This window comes from Strix aluco, chromosome 18 (genome assembly GCF_031877795.1).
Source record: "Strix aluco isolate bStrAlu1 chromosome 18, bStrAlu1.hap1, whole genome shotgun sequence".
Lineage (NCBI taxonomy): Eukaryota > Metazoa > Chordata > Aves > Strigiformes > Strigidae > Strix > Strix aluco.
The window spans coordinates 15,410,239-15,424,801 of record NC_133948.1 but is presented as its reverse complement, the minus strand read 5'-3'; the positions used below and the strand labels follow the sequence as shown (position 1 = coordinate 15,424,801).

The 14,563-nt window shown below is 46.7% G+C and overlaps 1 protein-coding gene across 1 annotated transcript; it reads left to right on the top strand.

The window, feature by feature from the left end:
• The first annotated feature begins 266 nt into the window (after positions 1-266).
• Positions 267-13,871, top strand: SF3A1 (splicing factor 3a subunit 1). Its single transcript, XM_074843890.1, has 16 exons — positions 267-453; positions 2,521-2,633; positions 3,958-4,162; positions 4,990-5,247; positions 5,676-5,750; positions 6,457-6,607; positions 7,082-7,275; positions 7,914-8,031; positions 8,143-8,328; positions 8,687-8,808; positions 8,983-9,225; positions 9,928-10,138; positions 10,892-11,046; positions 11,866-11,967; positions 12,188-12,259; positions 13,148-13,871. The coding sequence occupies exons 1-16, from the start codon at positions 388-390 to the stop codon at positions 13,247-13,249; spliced, it is 2,373 nt and encodes a 790-aa protein (XP_074699991.1). The 5' UTR covers positions 267-387; the 3' UTR covers positions 13,250-13,871.
• Positions 13,872-14,563: the final 692 nt, after the last annotated feature.

Sequence of the window (14,563 nt, the reverse complement as noted above, 5' to 3'; positions counted from 1 at the left end):
TTTGTCCAGGGATGCGGCAGCAGAGACGCACCTGCCCGCGCAGCCGCCTGCTGCTATGGCAACAGCGCAGGCCACGCCCCCGGTTGGCCACGCCCCCCGTCACGCCCCCGCGCCGCAATGGTACGCTCCTCCTGCCCCCGCCTCTCCCTGCGGTGATCCCCCCTCCCTGCGGTGACCGAATGGTACTGCCCAAGCGCATGCGCGCTGCCCCCCCCCGCGGCTGGCCGGCAGCCCGCCGTGCTCCGTCACTTCCGGCGCGCATGCGCGGCGCCTCGCCCGCCGCCGCCATTTTGTCCGTCGCAGCGTCGCTTTCCTTCGGTTCTCGCTTGTCTCGGCCCAGGAGCGGCTCCGGCGGGGAAGCGCTCCCCGCCGCCCCGAGGGAGCATCATGCCGGCCGGACCCGTGCAAGCCATGCCTCCGGCGCAGCCAGCGCCCCCCGCGGAGAGCAAACCGGTGCGGGCCGCGCGGGCGGGGGGAGGCCGCGCTGAGGCGGGGGGTGGAGCGCGGGGTGCCCCGGGGGCCTTGGGCTCGGAACGGTTATTTTGCTCTCTGGTTTCTTACACTGACCCACTTGGAGTGGGTTTTTTGGGGGGTGGGCAGTTCCGGCCTGCTGTTTGCTGCTGATTGCCGTGGGCATGGCCCGCAGCTCCCCTTTCATCCGCCCGCAGCTGCTGGGGGGGCGGGTGCTACGCACGACATAAGGCCGAGTCCTTTCCTCGAAGCGGCCCAGGGTTGTGAGGGTTTGCTGTCAGGCATAGGAACAGCCCTGCGAACGGGAGAAATGCGTGGAAAAGATTAAATACACCCGTCCCAGTGTGCTTGAGAAAGCGTAGCAGTCCCATGTTTCACAGTACCTTCCCTGGTTCTTTTCTGTCTCAGCCATATTCACCTCCGAGAAGCCTCTTCCCGACATGGAAATTCAGCTCCGATGTAGCTGGAGCTGCTGTCCTGGCTGCACATCCCAGCAGTTTCACACACCAGCATCAGCAGCCGTACAGCAAGCCAGTGTAGGGAGCTGGTCTGATTGAAAATCTTGGGTGATTGGTCCAGCTAATGCAATTAGGAGGACCAATTTGCGTGATTCCCCCCAAAAAAACCCCAGTGACTTGCATGCACATAAGTTAGCAAGGCAACTCAGTCTCACAGTTAAGTAAAAACATCTCTCAAGCATGGTGTTGCCTTATCCTTTAGCTCCTCGATATGATGTTGTTTGGAGGGAGTGGGAATGAAAATAAAAATATTTATGGTACCTTTCTCTTAACACACTTAGGGTTGTATTTGACTCAGTTATTAATTAAAAATAATTTTAAAATAATGTAATAAGGTTGTATTTGACGCAAGAGCATTTTCTGCCTTGGGGCCCCAATGGATTTTGCAGAGCTAGTAGCTTTACTGGTATTTTAAAATTTCCCTGACTATCCCTGTTAATATTATAAACATTTCCCAGAGACCTGTTCTCTTTTATAACAGCTCTTCCTGTGAAAGTTGCTTGGTGAGGAAGGAGGAGTGACATCCTTAGTATCCTGCAAAGAGCAGCTTCTGGTCTTGCCAGAAGACAAAGCTGTCCACAGGGAGGGTTCTGGGATTTTAGTTTGGGTCCTCCTATAATATCAGTGAGAAAAATGCCCTGCAGAACTTTTCTCTATGAAACAGCTTTTGATACAATCACAATAGGATTCAAAGCTATGTTTTGTTTAATTGTATTTAATATAGATTCTAGTTTCTTGTAGTCCCACAGGTCTCTAGGAACGTTCATAACTTTCAGACCTGTATAGCAATGCTGAGTTATTCCTAGATGTGGTGTTACAGACATTCCCCTGTGCTGCCTGTTGGTTTGGTATTTATAAACCTACTCGGAGTCAAGGCTGAGATAGTAAAAATGCCAGGAAGGCTTGTTTTGGCTCCCATGGAGGGTCCTTCCTTGTTGTCTTGCTGTGCCTGGCCCTGCAGCGGGTGCCCTTGACAAGCAGACAAACATTATCTACCGCCCTGAGAAGCTGAGGAATTTGTTTGTGGGACAGGTGATGCAGATTGTTAAACCAGGGCTTTGTGTCAGGAAAAATTCAGTGATTGGGCTGAGGAAGAGAATAGTCTGTCCTGTGTGCCATTTGGAATACTTAATTCTTACATAGCATTCATTAAGCACAGGATTGCACAATTTTTTTAAGGTGTGTTAGAATTGTTACTCCCAATGTAGATGAGGAAAATAAGAGAGGAGAAAGATGAATTTTCCAACTCAACCACCTGAAAATAAACCTAGTCTGGGTTTGCAGCCTGCTGGGCTATTTTTCACCCCTGCTGCTGATATATAGTACATTACTCAATATTACTTGAAGTTCCTTCTCCTGTTTTCAGCTTTGATTTAGGCTATTTGAATTAATTATCTTAACTGATTGCAAACAGCACAATGAAAGATGTCTTCCTGAGCCACCACCTCTTCACCTGTTGAATAGTTGCTGTAGTTGTGCGACAGCAGTACAGAGGACTGTATATATGTGTATATATACATTTTTATTACAGCCAGAAGAGGAGCCAAAAGAGGAAGCAGCACCAGCCAAGCCTGTGGTAGGAATTATTTACCCTCCTCCAGAGGTCAGGAATATTGTAGACAAGACTGCCAGCTTCGTAGCCAGGTAAACAACACCGGCGTGGTCTCGTGTTTCCTGGGATTTTCATGCTTATCCTCTTCAGTGCTAATGTCTGCGCAGCTCCAGAAACTGAAGCAGGTCACAGTCCTGTGACTTTATGTGAAGGATTTTAAGGATTGAGTCTATACTGATGGGACTATGGAAAAGAAAATGACAATATTGTGCTTAAGAGGTGTTGTGGTGGTTTAGCCCCTGCTGGGGTCTGAGACCACGCGGCCGCTGCCCCTCCCCCACAAAGGGAGTGAAAATACAAAGCCCCAAGACTGAAATAAGGAAAGGTTTAATACAACAATGCAATAGCAACACAACAAACAACAGCAATAACAGTAATAGTGATAGCAATGAACAGAGCAAAATAGCTACCAAATACAGCAGTGGGAAGCACGATGTACAAAACCATGAGTGCACTGCGCTCCGGTGTCCGCATGGTATCTGAATAACCCGGCTAGAGCTCCCCCCCCACTGCTGGGGAAACTTAACCCTATCCTGGTTAAACCAGGACAGGTGTAAGACACACATTGCTAGAAAAACTGTGGTAGTAAATAAAATGAAGTTAATGGCAAAATCTATAGCATGTGCTGCAATAACCAGGTAGCAGTTCCTGTTCTGAATAATCTGAAGGGGAAACAAAATTCCAGGTAGAAAGGGAGCCTCGTTACGGATGCTGCATTGAGTGACAAAGCCAAGAGGAGTCATGGCTCTGTTTCACAGTGTGTAGGCACGTGGTAGGTGATGAACTTTCCAGTACGAGGGTGCTCACTTGCTTGTTGAGCTTGAGGTTAAGTCCCATCCCTGTTTGTGTACAGCAGCTGGGACGTGTGTGTGTCCAAGCCTCAGACATCTCTCTCTCTCCCCTGATAGCCAGAGGGAGAGAAGTGCATACCTGCAGAGATCAGTCCGATCCTCTCTTAGGATAGATGAGCTGCCCATCATGTGTGGGGTTATTTTTCCCCTGTCTAGTGAGTAACTTGTAAACTTCATCCAATAAACTGTCAGTCCAGTAAATGGCCTTTTGCTTGTGTGTAGCCAAATGAGATTGTGGAACACTTGTGAGTGTGAGTTTTTAGCTGTCCTAAGAAATACTCACTGTGAAGTGTTACAGGCATTTGTCCTAATACAGTGTATAACTGGTGCATGTACAGCTGGCTGCTACGGTGGGTGTGTTACTCAGAGGTAAATTCCTTCCATTTAGGAGAGAAAATTGTCTTCTGAGGGGCTGATGCATCAACACATCTTACTGTGAAAGAAACAGACATTTAGCTTGAGTTGATGCCCATTCACCTAAACAATTTATCTTTTTTCTCCACAGAAATGGTCCAGAATTTGAAGCTCGAATTCGTCAGAATGAAATAAATAACCCTAAGTTCAATTTCTTGAATCCCAATGATCCTTACCATGCCTACTACCGGCACAAAGTCAGCGAGTTCAAAGAGGGTAAAGCACAGGAGCCCTCGGCTGCTATTCCCAAGGTCATGCAACAGCAGCAAAGTGCTCAGCAGCAGCTTCCGCAGAAGGTGAGTATTCCTTTTCACTTTGGCTGAGAACTTGGCTTCTAACTGGTTGTGTTGCATCCTGATGCTAAGCAGGACATCTGAAAGACAAGGCAAATGAAGGAGTTACACATTTGCATAAACGGCGGCACTGAGAGGCTTAGAGTTCAGTGTCTGGGGCCTCGTTTTGATGCAGATCTGCATCCCCCAGTTGCTGGTAACTCAAAGTTATGTGTGAAAGAGTCAATATATTTGTTCTGCTTGGTCCATTTTAATTACATTTAGTTGCATATTGACTGATATGGCACTTACACTAGTGATCGCTCAGACTGTATGAGTTTAGGACTCCTGCCATAGGCAGGTGTTTAGAATCCCTTGGAGTTCAGTTTGGGCTTATTGCATGCACTGTTTTGTAGAAACGTTTCCTTTTTTTCTGCCGGAAGGATCAACTTCCTCTTAAAATGTGGAGTACAAAATGTTGCTGATTTTTAATTGTGCCTTTATGCATACTGGATGGGGAAAGCACACAGACTGAGTCCAAGTCTTTTACATGCTCTGCATGGCCAGCAGTCACACTGTGTGGTATTGACTGTCCGGGGGGATTATAGCAAAGTTCTGGTAGTTTCCAGTTTTGTTGGCTGTTGGAGCAATGTTGTTTTAATAATAGACCTAAATACAGATGTCCGGATATACCCTGTGGTACTAATTTTTTTAGTCCTTGCAGCTGCCAGGATATCTATCTAGACTGAGGTTGCTTTCCTGCAGCAGCTGAAGGAAAAATGGGTTCTCCCAAGCGTTTGGTAAGGGTTTCTTGAGGGCAGTCACTGATGTGTCGCCGTTCTGCTCTGCAGGTGCAGGCCCAGGTGATCCAGGAGACTGTCGTTCCAAAAGAGCCACCTCCGGAGTTCGAGTTCATTGCAGATCCTCCCTCAATCTCGGCCTTTGACTTGGATGTGGTGAAGCTCACGGCGCAGTTCGTGGCTCGGAACGGGCGGCAGTTCTTGACTCAGCTGATGCAGAAGGAGCAGAGGAACTACCAGTTTGACTTCCTTCGCCCCCAGCACAGTCTCTTTAACTACTTCACTAAGCTGGTTGAACAGTACACAAAGGTACTCTTGGCAGTTCACCTGTTGAGTTGATTTTTTTCAGCAGCCGTACTGATTTTTGAAGATTACTGCAGCCCTACAAAACAGCCAGCCTAGAAATATGTGCAGGTCCAGGAGTCCATCCTTTAAATCTTGCTCTTTAAGTAGCATAGGTATATTACACCATACGATGTTGGCAATGTGCAGAGCACTGAACACAGTGGGCTGTTACAAGTTGTGGGTTTTTAAATATGGAGGGTAGTTGGAAGGGCAAGAGTGAATATTTTTAAGTGCAAGTATGAGCAATAAGTAATAAGAGGGTTGCAACAGAATAAATGAAACATAGCCCCAGGGGTCTACTGATATTTTTATTAGTGCAGAAAGAGTAATTGGTTTTAAGGAGGCTATGGCAAAAAGAATTGTCACCAACTGTCATGCAAAATATCTTTTAGATCTTGATCCCACCGAAAGGCTTACTCCTCAAACTCAAGAAGGAGGCTGAAAATCCCAAGGAAGTCCTAGATCAGGTATTACATGAAAAATTTGCAAACTTGCTGAAGCATTTCAGTTATGTTTTGAATTTTTTCTCGTTTCTGACTTATTGGCAGCAAATATACAGAGAATAAAATGGATGTGTCCCCTGTAGTCACTTGAATACAGGGTACTCAAGCTTGTCTTTAAACTACCAGCTACTGTTAGTATTGGGGAATTGGGGATTGTGGCAGCATAGAGGCATAAATACTGCACAACACCATTTCCAAGTGCTTTACAAAGTAGAATGTTTCCCTCTCAAGACAACTTCACCATGACACCTCCGTCACTTGTAGTCCTTCCAAGCTGTTCTTTATTACTTTGACTTCCGTCTTTGTCACGAAGACTGCTTTTGCTGTGGGAAGGTGGCGTTACAGCGTTGGAATAAAGTGTCTGTGAACTGTTTGCTGGCTGTGAATCTTCAGTGATACCTGGGTCACGTCATACCTGGACGGCTTGGTCTTGGCTCAAGAAGATTGCAGTTCCAGCTTTAGAAAACTGCTTGACAAAGCTGGTGCAGTACATTACTCAATAGGCAAGCCTGTAGTTTCTAAACAAAATACAAGTATTTCTTTGTTGTGCCAGGCCTCTGAAGTGGTGCTTGTGTAACTGCCCTGAAAGTAAACTTCTAGATGCTGTAGAGATGACTGTGGTGTGATTCTTGTCTGACATTTGGTTTGTGCTTTACGTCTGCTTGTGCAGGTGTATTACAGAGTGGAGTGGGCAAAGTTCCAGGAGCGAGAGAGAAAGAAGGAAGAGGAGGAGAAGGAAAAGGAGCGTGTTGCTTATGCCCAGATTGATTGGCACGACTTTGTGGTTGTGGAAACAGTTGACTTTCAGCCCAATGAGCAAGGTACTGAAGTTAACCATTGTAACCTCTATGAAATTCTGCTCCCTTTGAGTAGGGGCTATGTCCTGAAATGCCATATTGAGACAGACACTGGGCTTTACAGCTGCATGTCCTTCAAAGCTGAAGGGGAAAGCCTTCTAGTGAGAGTGTGCAGGACTGGTTTTTTTTCTGGAGTCAGTAATGTTCTCCTTGAACAAAGTCCAGGACTGCGCTAGTGTCTGCTTTTCCCACTTCCACCAGGACAGCAGAACTTGTCCCACTTTCTAGCAGTGCTTTCACCTGTAAGCACCTTCATGTGTCATGGATGTTGGTCCGTATAGACTCTATTATATACCTTTTATATACCTTGTCTCCCAGGAGATTTTAATGCCACTGCTTTGTAAAGAAACTGCTTTTAATTCAGGAAACTGATACTTCTGTCTATGCATTGAGCAACAAAATGGGATAGAGAAACAGAAGCTGTTTTCTGCATTGTAGGGAATTTCCCTCCTCCCACCACTCCAGAAGAGTTGGGAGCTCGAATTCTGATCCAGGAGCGTTACGAGAAGTTTGGGGAAAGTGAGGAGGTAGAGATGGAGGTAGAGTCAGATGAGGAAGATGAAAAGCAAGAGAAAACAGATGAGCCCCCAGCCCAGCTGGATCAAGACACACAAGTGCAGGATATGGATGAGGTAACTAACCACTAGAATCAGTGTTCCTTTTGTCCCATAAAGTTTGTGTGGTTTACCATGCCCATCATTTTCACTGTAAGAAGTTCCTCAGTTTTTTGAGGAAATGAGATTTCCTTCTGAAGGAATTTCAAAACAACCCGTTTCTGCTAGAATACGGTATTTTTAATGTTTGCCATGACAACACAGTTTCCAAGAGAGAAATCCAGTAATTTTGTCACCTAATGGTGTGGATTTTATATTTCTGTGATCAAGCCTTTTGGGCTTTCTTCTGCACAGTCTGGAACACTGAAAGATGACTCATTTTAGACTCTTCCTCTACCCACTCTTTGTAAGCTGTTTTTCTGGTAACAAGGAACAAGAGCATGGTTAACCATAAGCCCCTGCTTGCTGTGCTGTGGTAATGTGGAAGCTGAGGAGTACTTGCTTCCTCTTCTGGGTCCACTGAGTTTCTGAATCATGATTATCCAGAGGAACCACTGCAGCATAGGTGTCCAGAGGCAAAATAGCACTGTTGTTTGAAGCTGCATGATCAGTTCTTCCAGCACTGCATAGGATTTTTATGCCTTTCTCAAATCGTGTTTGTTGATATTGAATACAGGAACTTGGTTACGATTTTTTTTTTCCCCCCCTTAAATAAGGGCTCAGATGATGAAGATGAAGGTCAGAAGGTTCCTCCTCCTCCAGAAACCCCGATGCCACCGCCTCTCCCTCCCACTCCAGATCAGGTCATTGTGCGGAAAGATTATGATCCCAAAGGTAAATCAGGGTGACAAAGAAAAACTTTTTCTTCCTGAATAATCACAAAAGCATTTGTTTCTAGGCTGCATCCTCTGATATGTTTTTAACAGTGTGGTTTTGTTTTTCTAGCCTCAAAACCATTACCACCTGCTCCAGCTCCAGATGAGTATCTTGTTTCCCCCATCACTGGAGAGAAAATTCCTGCCAGTAAAATGCAAGAACACATGCGAATTGGTCTCCTGGATCCTCGATGGTTGGAGCAGCGTGATCGATCCATCCGTGAAAAGCAGAGTGATGATGAGGTCTATGCCCCAGGTCAGCCTGAGCATTTGACATGGCTTGCAAAACAGAGTTCCTAGATGGGTTGGTTTGGTGAACGCTTAACCCTTACTCCCCTCCAAGTCCCACCGATAAGGACCATCTTAAATGTAGTGTATGGTATGGTGTCCTTAGTGTGCCGATCTTGTGGATATATTTGTCATTAGTACACTGAAGCCTTTCTGTAAACTTAAAGGCAAGAGCACTAGCTGCTGCTGACCAGCCATCGGTTGCAGTCTCTTTCTAAAAAATAGCAGCGCTCGGCCATTAGGTACCAAATAATTTAAAGATTAACAGAAGCTTGATCATCTTTGATTATACCACTTGAGATGGGAATTTCTCTTTTTGCCTGCAGGTTTGGATATTGAAAGCAGCTTGAAGCAGCTGGCAGAGCGCCGTACTGATATCTTCGGTGTAGAAGAGACTGCCATTGGTAAAAAGATTGGTGAAGAAGAAATCCAGAAACCAGAGGAAAAGGTAGAGTGGAAGCTGTGTTTTTTTTTAACATATTCCTGTAGTATTATGGATGTGCAGAGAGACAGGAGTCTCTTGAACTTTGTTCTTGCTGTAGAGCTGCTCTCTTGATTTATTTGCAGCTCGCGTTGCAGCCTGGACAGGCTGCAGTTAGTCTGATTTATTTTATCCTCTCAGGTGACCTGGGATGGCCACTCGGGCAGCATGGCCCGCACACAACAGGCTGCTCAGGCCAATATTACTCTCCAAGAGCAAATTGAAGCTATCCACAAGGCCAAGGGACTGGTGCCAGAAGATGACAGCAAGGAGAAGATCGGTCCCAGTAAACCCAATGAAATACCCCAGCCACCCCCTCCTTCTTCGGCATCAAATCCTCCAGCTAGCGCTCAGCCTATCACGTCCGTGCCTCGTCCACCCACAGTAAGTGTTTGGGCTTCCAAAAGCAAATGGCTGTGGCTGTAGTTAATTAGAAGGGAGTCCTGATGAAAGTCAAGGGTTATAACAGCAGGGCAGTGGTTTAGAAACAGATTTTAAGTGAAGTTCATGTTTCCAAATGACTGTTAAACCATCAGAGGAACCCTGTTGAACTTGTTGTTAAAAATGCAACATAAGATTTAAGTGGAGCTCTTCATCCTTAGAGGTTCCAAACAGACTTAATCAGCTGGGCAGAGGAAGAGCCTGGGCACTGAGATCCTGGGGGAAGGTAGTATGGCTAACAAAGGAATGGGTGGGGGCCTTTTTTTAGGTGTAAAAAGGCGTGATGCAGAACAAAAGTAGCCGCAGGCAAGAAACGTTCACAAGTGACTCACTTGCCCGTTGTTTCTGCCCAAGGGTTCTGCTACGTGACTCTGAAATAGCTCCTTCTTTAAGATTGTTACGTGGCTTGTGGTCTGATACCTGCGTGGTGAGGGAAGGAAGAACTCTGTAATCTGCTCGTGAGGCTTCTGTGCCCGTTTACAGGCAGCTTGGGCTGGCCATACAGTGGGCTCGCTGAGCTTCGCAGCAAGTCTTTGGCCAGCAGAAATCCTCTGTGCTTTGCCCTGGTTGTTCTAATCAGGATTGTGAACAGCAGCCGAGCATTCCTGCACGTACCAGCTAAGAAAAACTACCCTCTCTCTCCAGATGCCCCCTCCCGTTCGTGCTGCCGTTGTTTCTGCAGTTCCAGTCATGCCTCGTCCCCCGATGACTTCCGTGGTCCGTTTGCCTCCAGGATCTGTCATAGCCACCCCCATGCCACCAATAATCCATACCCCGCGCATCAACGTTGTCCCCATGCCGCCCTCCGCCCCGCCCATCATGAGCCCCCGCCCGCCTCCCATGATAGTACCAACAGGTCAGTAACTTCAGCTTTTTCTGGTTACTTGTCAGCTAATTCCTGTATAATGTGGGCTGGAGCTCTGATTCTTTTCCTCTTTTGCACCTCTGATAGTGGCATGTAATTGGGATTGTGGGCCTTAAGTCCCATCATTAAGAATTTTGGGGTGTTTGATACGACTTATCTAGCAGTACTGCTTTTGGGCTCAAGACTCCTGCAGTGTGAAATACAGAGAATTGTCTCACCCATTTTCTGTCTGTGTCCCCGGGAGCCTGCCCAGGTGAAGGTTAAGAATCTGTGCTGCTTTCCAAAAGGAACCAGAGTAAAGAGGCACTGCCAGCACCTCACTGGGTGTTACAGCTTGTTGCTGCCACAGGAGGCTGATGTCTGGCCCCTTTCCTCATAGCAGCTTCAGAGCATGAGGTGCTTTTAAGTTGAAAAGCACAACGTAAAAAACAATTCTTCCTATTTTTTTCTTTTTTAAATCGAGGTGCTGGCACTGCTGTGTGCCAAACTGAGAGCATTTTCATTTTTGCAAGATCTGCAGGAAGCTCTTATGCTGCTTGTTGTCTTTTCCTGGACTGTTTCCCAATAGATCTCCTAACGTTTGAAGTTTGCATGTTACTGCTGGTTATGTTAACTTCCTCCATGTATTGTGGCATTTATTTTCAGCCTTCACTGGTCTGCTAAAAGTTTTTTGTGTTAAGGGAGTGGCTGCTGTATACTCAGTGGATGACTACAGGTTGTGTTATGTCCCCCATCCCATTTCAGCATTTGTTCCTGCGCCTCCCGTGGCTCCGGTTCCTTCCCCAGCACCGATGCCTCCTGTTCACCCGCCGCCACCGATGGAGGATGAGCCGGTCTCAAAGAAACTGAAGAGTGAAGATAGCCTGATTCCAGAGGAGGAGTTTCTGCGCAGGAACAAGGTGCGTGTGTGGGCTGGCTGCTTGTTGAGAAGCGCCGGAGCCCTGACCCCGCTGGGCTGTTCAGCCTCCTCTGCCCAAAGGGGATGTAAAGCCGGTTCACTACGCAGAGGGCAGCTGATGTACTTCAAGGGAGCAACTTTGAGATGGCTCCTGAGCAAGCAACTGCTTTGTATTTTACTGGAAAGAGCAATGCAGTGCTACACACAGACGTGTAGTAAGATAGTACTCCTGTAATTAAGGGCAGTGAGACGTAGGCTTATAGTAATGTACAGAAGACCTAATGCTGCTTGATAAGCTTTTAAGCAGAGGACTGCGAAGCTGGAGATGCAAGGAGATTTAATATATCAGTGTCAGCATGATAGCGTGGTAATGTGGTATATCCCATAACAACGTGAACTAAATGTTAGACTGAACTCCTTCCTGAGGAGTGCCATCATTGTGGGTTGAGTTTTAAGTGCTTTAAGAAGGCTGTATGGTTTTTCTGGACATCTGCACAAAGAAGCTGTCTTCTGTTGAATGCTTCATACGTTCGCTCTGTAAGACTGTGGGTGCATGTGATGCTTGGTGAATGGCACACAGAAGGAGGGACTAATGAGAGAAATCCAACTACACGTTTTATTTTGGTAGCAGTGAAGTGACTTTCTCAGTGTTGAGGCAAATACGTTTCTGTGTGTTCCCTGAGAAGTTGAGATACGTGGCTAGTTTTGGAAATAATTAATTCGTCTGCCGCTGTGTGTCTATAAATAATTTGTCTGCTGTTCTTCTATCATAGTCCTGAGCTTCCTTGCCTGTAAGAGACGTTATCTTTGTTTCCTCTAGGGTCCAGTCACGGTCAAAGTCCAGGTTCCCAACATGCAGGACAAGACGGAGTGGAAACTGAATGGCCAAGTGTTGGTGTTCACCCTGCCGCTCTCAGACCAGGCATGTAGCTTATTAACCTGGCCTCTACCCCTTCTTGTTGTGCTGCTGAGTTTCTTTGCTTTGGGAACAGCAGCTGACCTGCATGGCAGGAGCTGTAAGGCTCTGGATGTTCCCCACACCGCAGCCTCTTGCCCAACAGGGTTGCGTGGCTGGGGAGCAGTGCTGCCTGCCCCTGCAGTCGGGGGAAAAAAGCCTGAGCAAGCTCTTTGATTCTTCCTAGGTGTCTGTTATAAAGGTTAAGATCCACGAGGCCACAGGGATGCCAGCTGGGAAGCAGAAGCTGCAGTACGAGGTGGGTTTAAGCCCTTCAGATGCTGTTTGTTACTTCAGTGCGTTCTCACACACAAACTGACTTTTTACAAGAAAAAGTTGTAATGTACCTCCTGAGATCGGAGAGAGCAGAGGCAATGTTTTTCCTGTCTGTACAGCACGCTTGGTTACAGAACTGCACACTGTTACAGCGGGACAGGCCTTTAATAGGTGGCATCAGTGGATCTTCACATTGTCACTGCTGCAGATGAGTCTTCTGAGCTTGATGGTTTTCTTTGAAATTTTATTGGGAGTTTTGACATTTAAATGCAGCAGTCTGCTCCCACTGCTCTGTCGTGTGTGCTCTGGAAGGTGGGCGAGAGTGCCCTGAAACCCTGGCAGCTCTGAAAAGAATTTCTCAAAAAAAAAAAAATGAAAGGGAAGAGATCTCTCTCTCTTTCTCTGGAGCCTGGAGCTGTTAGAAAGGCGCTGTTCCTTTTTGATAACTTGGTTCCAGTCATGCATGTGCACACACACAACCTGCTGCCTAAGCAGTGAACTTTGTGCACTTATCTCCTCAGGAGTTCATCTGTGGGGAGATACTGTGTTAACCCTTAGCAAGAAAGGAAGCTTAACTTTTTTTTTTTTTTAAGGGAAAAAAAGAAAAAGGGGAGGGGAAGAGGGGAATGGAGCCTGAATAACTTCACTTGTTGTGGTGACCATCTTTATGTGTTTGTAGAGGTATATAGTGTATATTGTCCATTTGTACTCTTGCATCATTCCCAGTTTACCCACTGGTGCCCATCTTCTGAGACACTGGGAACTCTCCAGGGTTTTTCAAAGCCAGGAGGGCTTCATCTGTGTGGGGTTTTGTGGGAAGGGAGCATTAAGATTTCTGCTGTGACTGTTTTTTCTTTCCTCCTCCCCTCAGGGCATCTTCATCAAGGATTCGAACTCCCTGGCTTATTACAACATGACAAGTGGCTCTCTGATTCACCTGGCACTCAAAGAAAGAGGAGGCAGAAAGAAATAGGAGCCGTGGAGCCCAGAGACGCAACATGGCTGCGTTGCCACTTGTGTAACCCCAACCCTTCAAATCCTCCAGCCTTTTAGGGGCTACTGCGACTGCCTGCCAGCTCTAGTTTGAAAAGAGAGACTATGAACCCCGTGTTTGCGTGGCTGATGAGAGGGGAAGTTGTTAGAGCCCTGAAATGTGTAATGTAGTGACCTAGTATGTAACTGCAGCGGCCTGTTAGTGATCCATGCTTTGCCGAGTGCTGGCTCTCCGTTGAATTCCCTCATGAAGCAACGTTGAGGTCATGCCCGGCTTAGTCTAGATCCACCTTTGAGGGATTTACACTGACCAAGAACATCATCCGGCTGACTACAGTGCTCGCTGCTTCATTTAACCTTTTTCTAATTGAAAACTTCTTCCTTCTCAACATACTTACTAAGCTCCTCGTTCTTTCTCTGTCTCAGATCTCTCTGCAAGAGCCTCTTGCACTGACCCTGACTTGGAAATTTATCCTCCCTCAGCATGAGTGTACGTGGCTGTTGCCTGCGGTAAAGGAGATCTGGGTCTGTGCACGCTGAACGGCTTCGTGCTTCTGTACAGGCTGTGATTTGTTTTAATAATAAACCATTTCGGTGTGGGATTCTGTCTGTCGCAGCTCGTTCCTTGGGTTTTAGGGTTTTTTAGACGGAGATGTGCTTGGCTTCAGCACACTTGGATGGGTTGCCGGGGAAATACATTGGGGTTTTGTAATTAAGTGGTTTACTATAGGAAATCCTTTTATTTTCCAGGAAAGCCTACAAGAAAAGGGTTTTGTTAAAATTTCCCTAGTGCTACACAGTTATTCCTGAATGTAAAGCATGTATATAGGAATGCTTATGTCTGTGGGGGCAGACAGACTGCTTTGAACTTAGTGAGATTTTTACTGGAAAACGTGTTTTACGCTTTGTATCATTCAGCTGGCAGCTTGGTTCTGGAGAGCATAGGGGTCTGGAAAACAGATTATTTCTGTATCTTCAGTCAGAGCTGTGCTGCAGTTTGATAGAAACATAACCACAGAGCAAAGTTAATTGACAGAATTAGGTGCTGAGTAAGAGGTGGGTGTCTGTGATTTGGGTACCTGTCTTCTTTCGGGATAATCCAAAGACATGGATGATTATTTTTTTTTTAGTGGCATTACAGGAACATCCTGTTTACCTTTTTCTGCTCTTAGGGGAGAGAGAGCTGAAGCAGGAGGGAAGAGCCAGCATCCCCACGGTGCTGCTCTCGTGGGCGGGAGGAAGCCCTGTTGCTGTAGGGAAGGTGCCTGGCACTGTGGCCCAGCCCAGGTGGCCA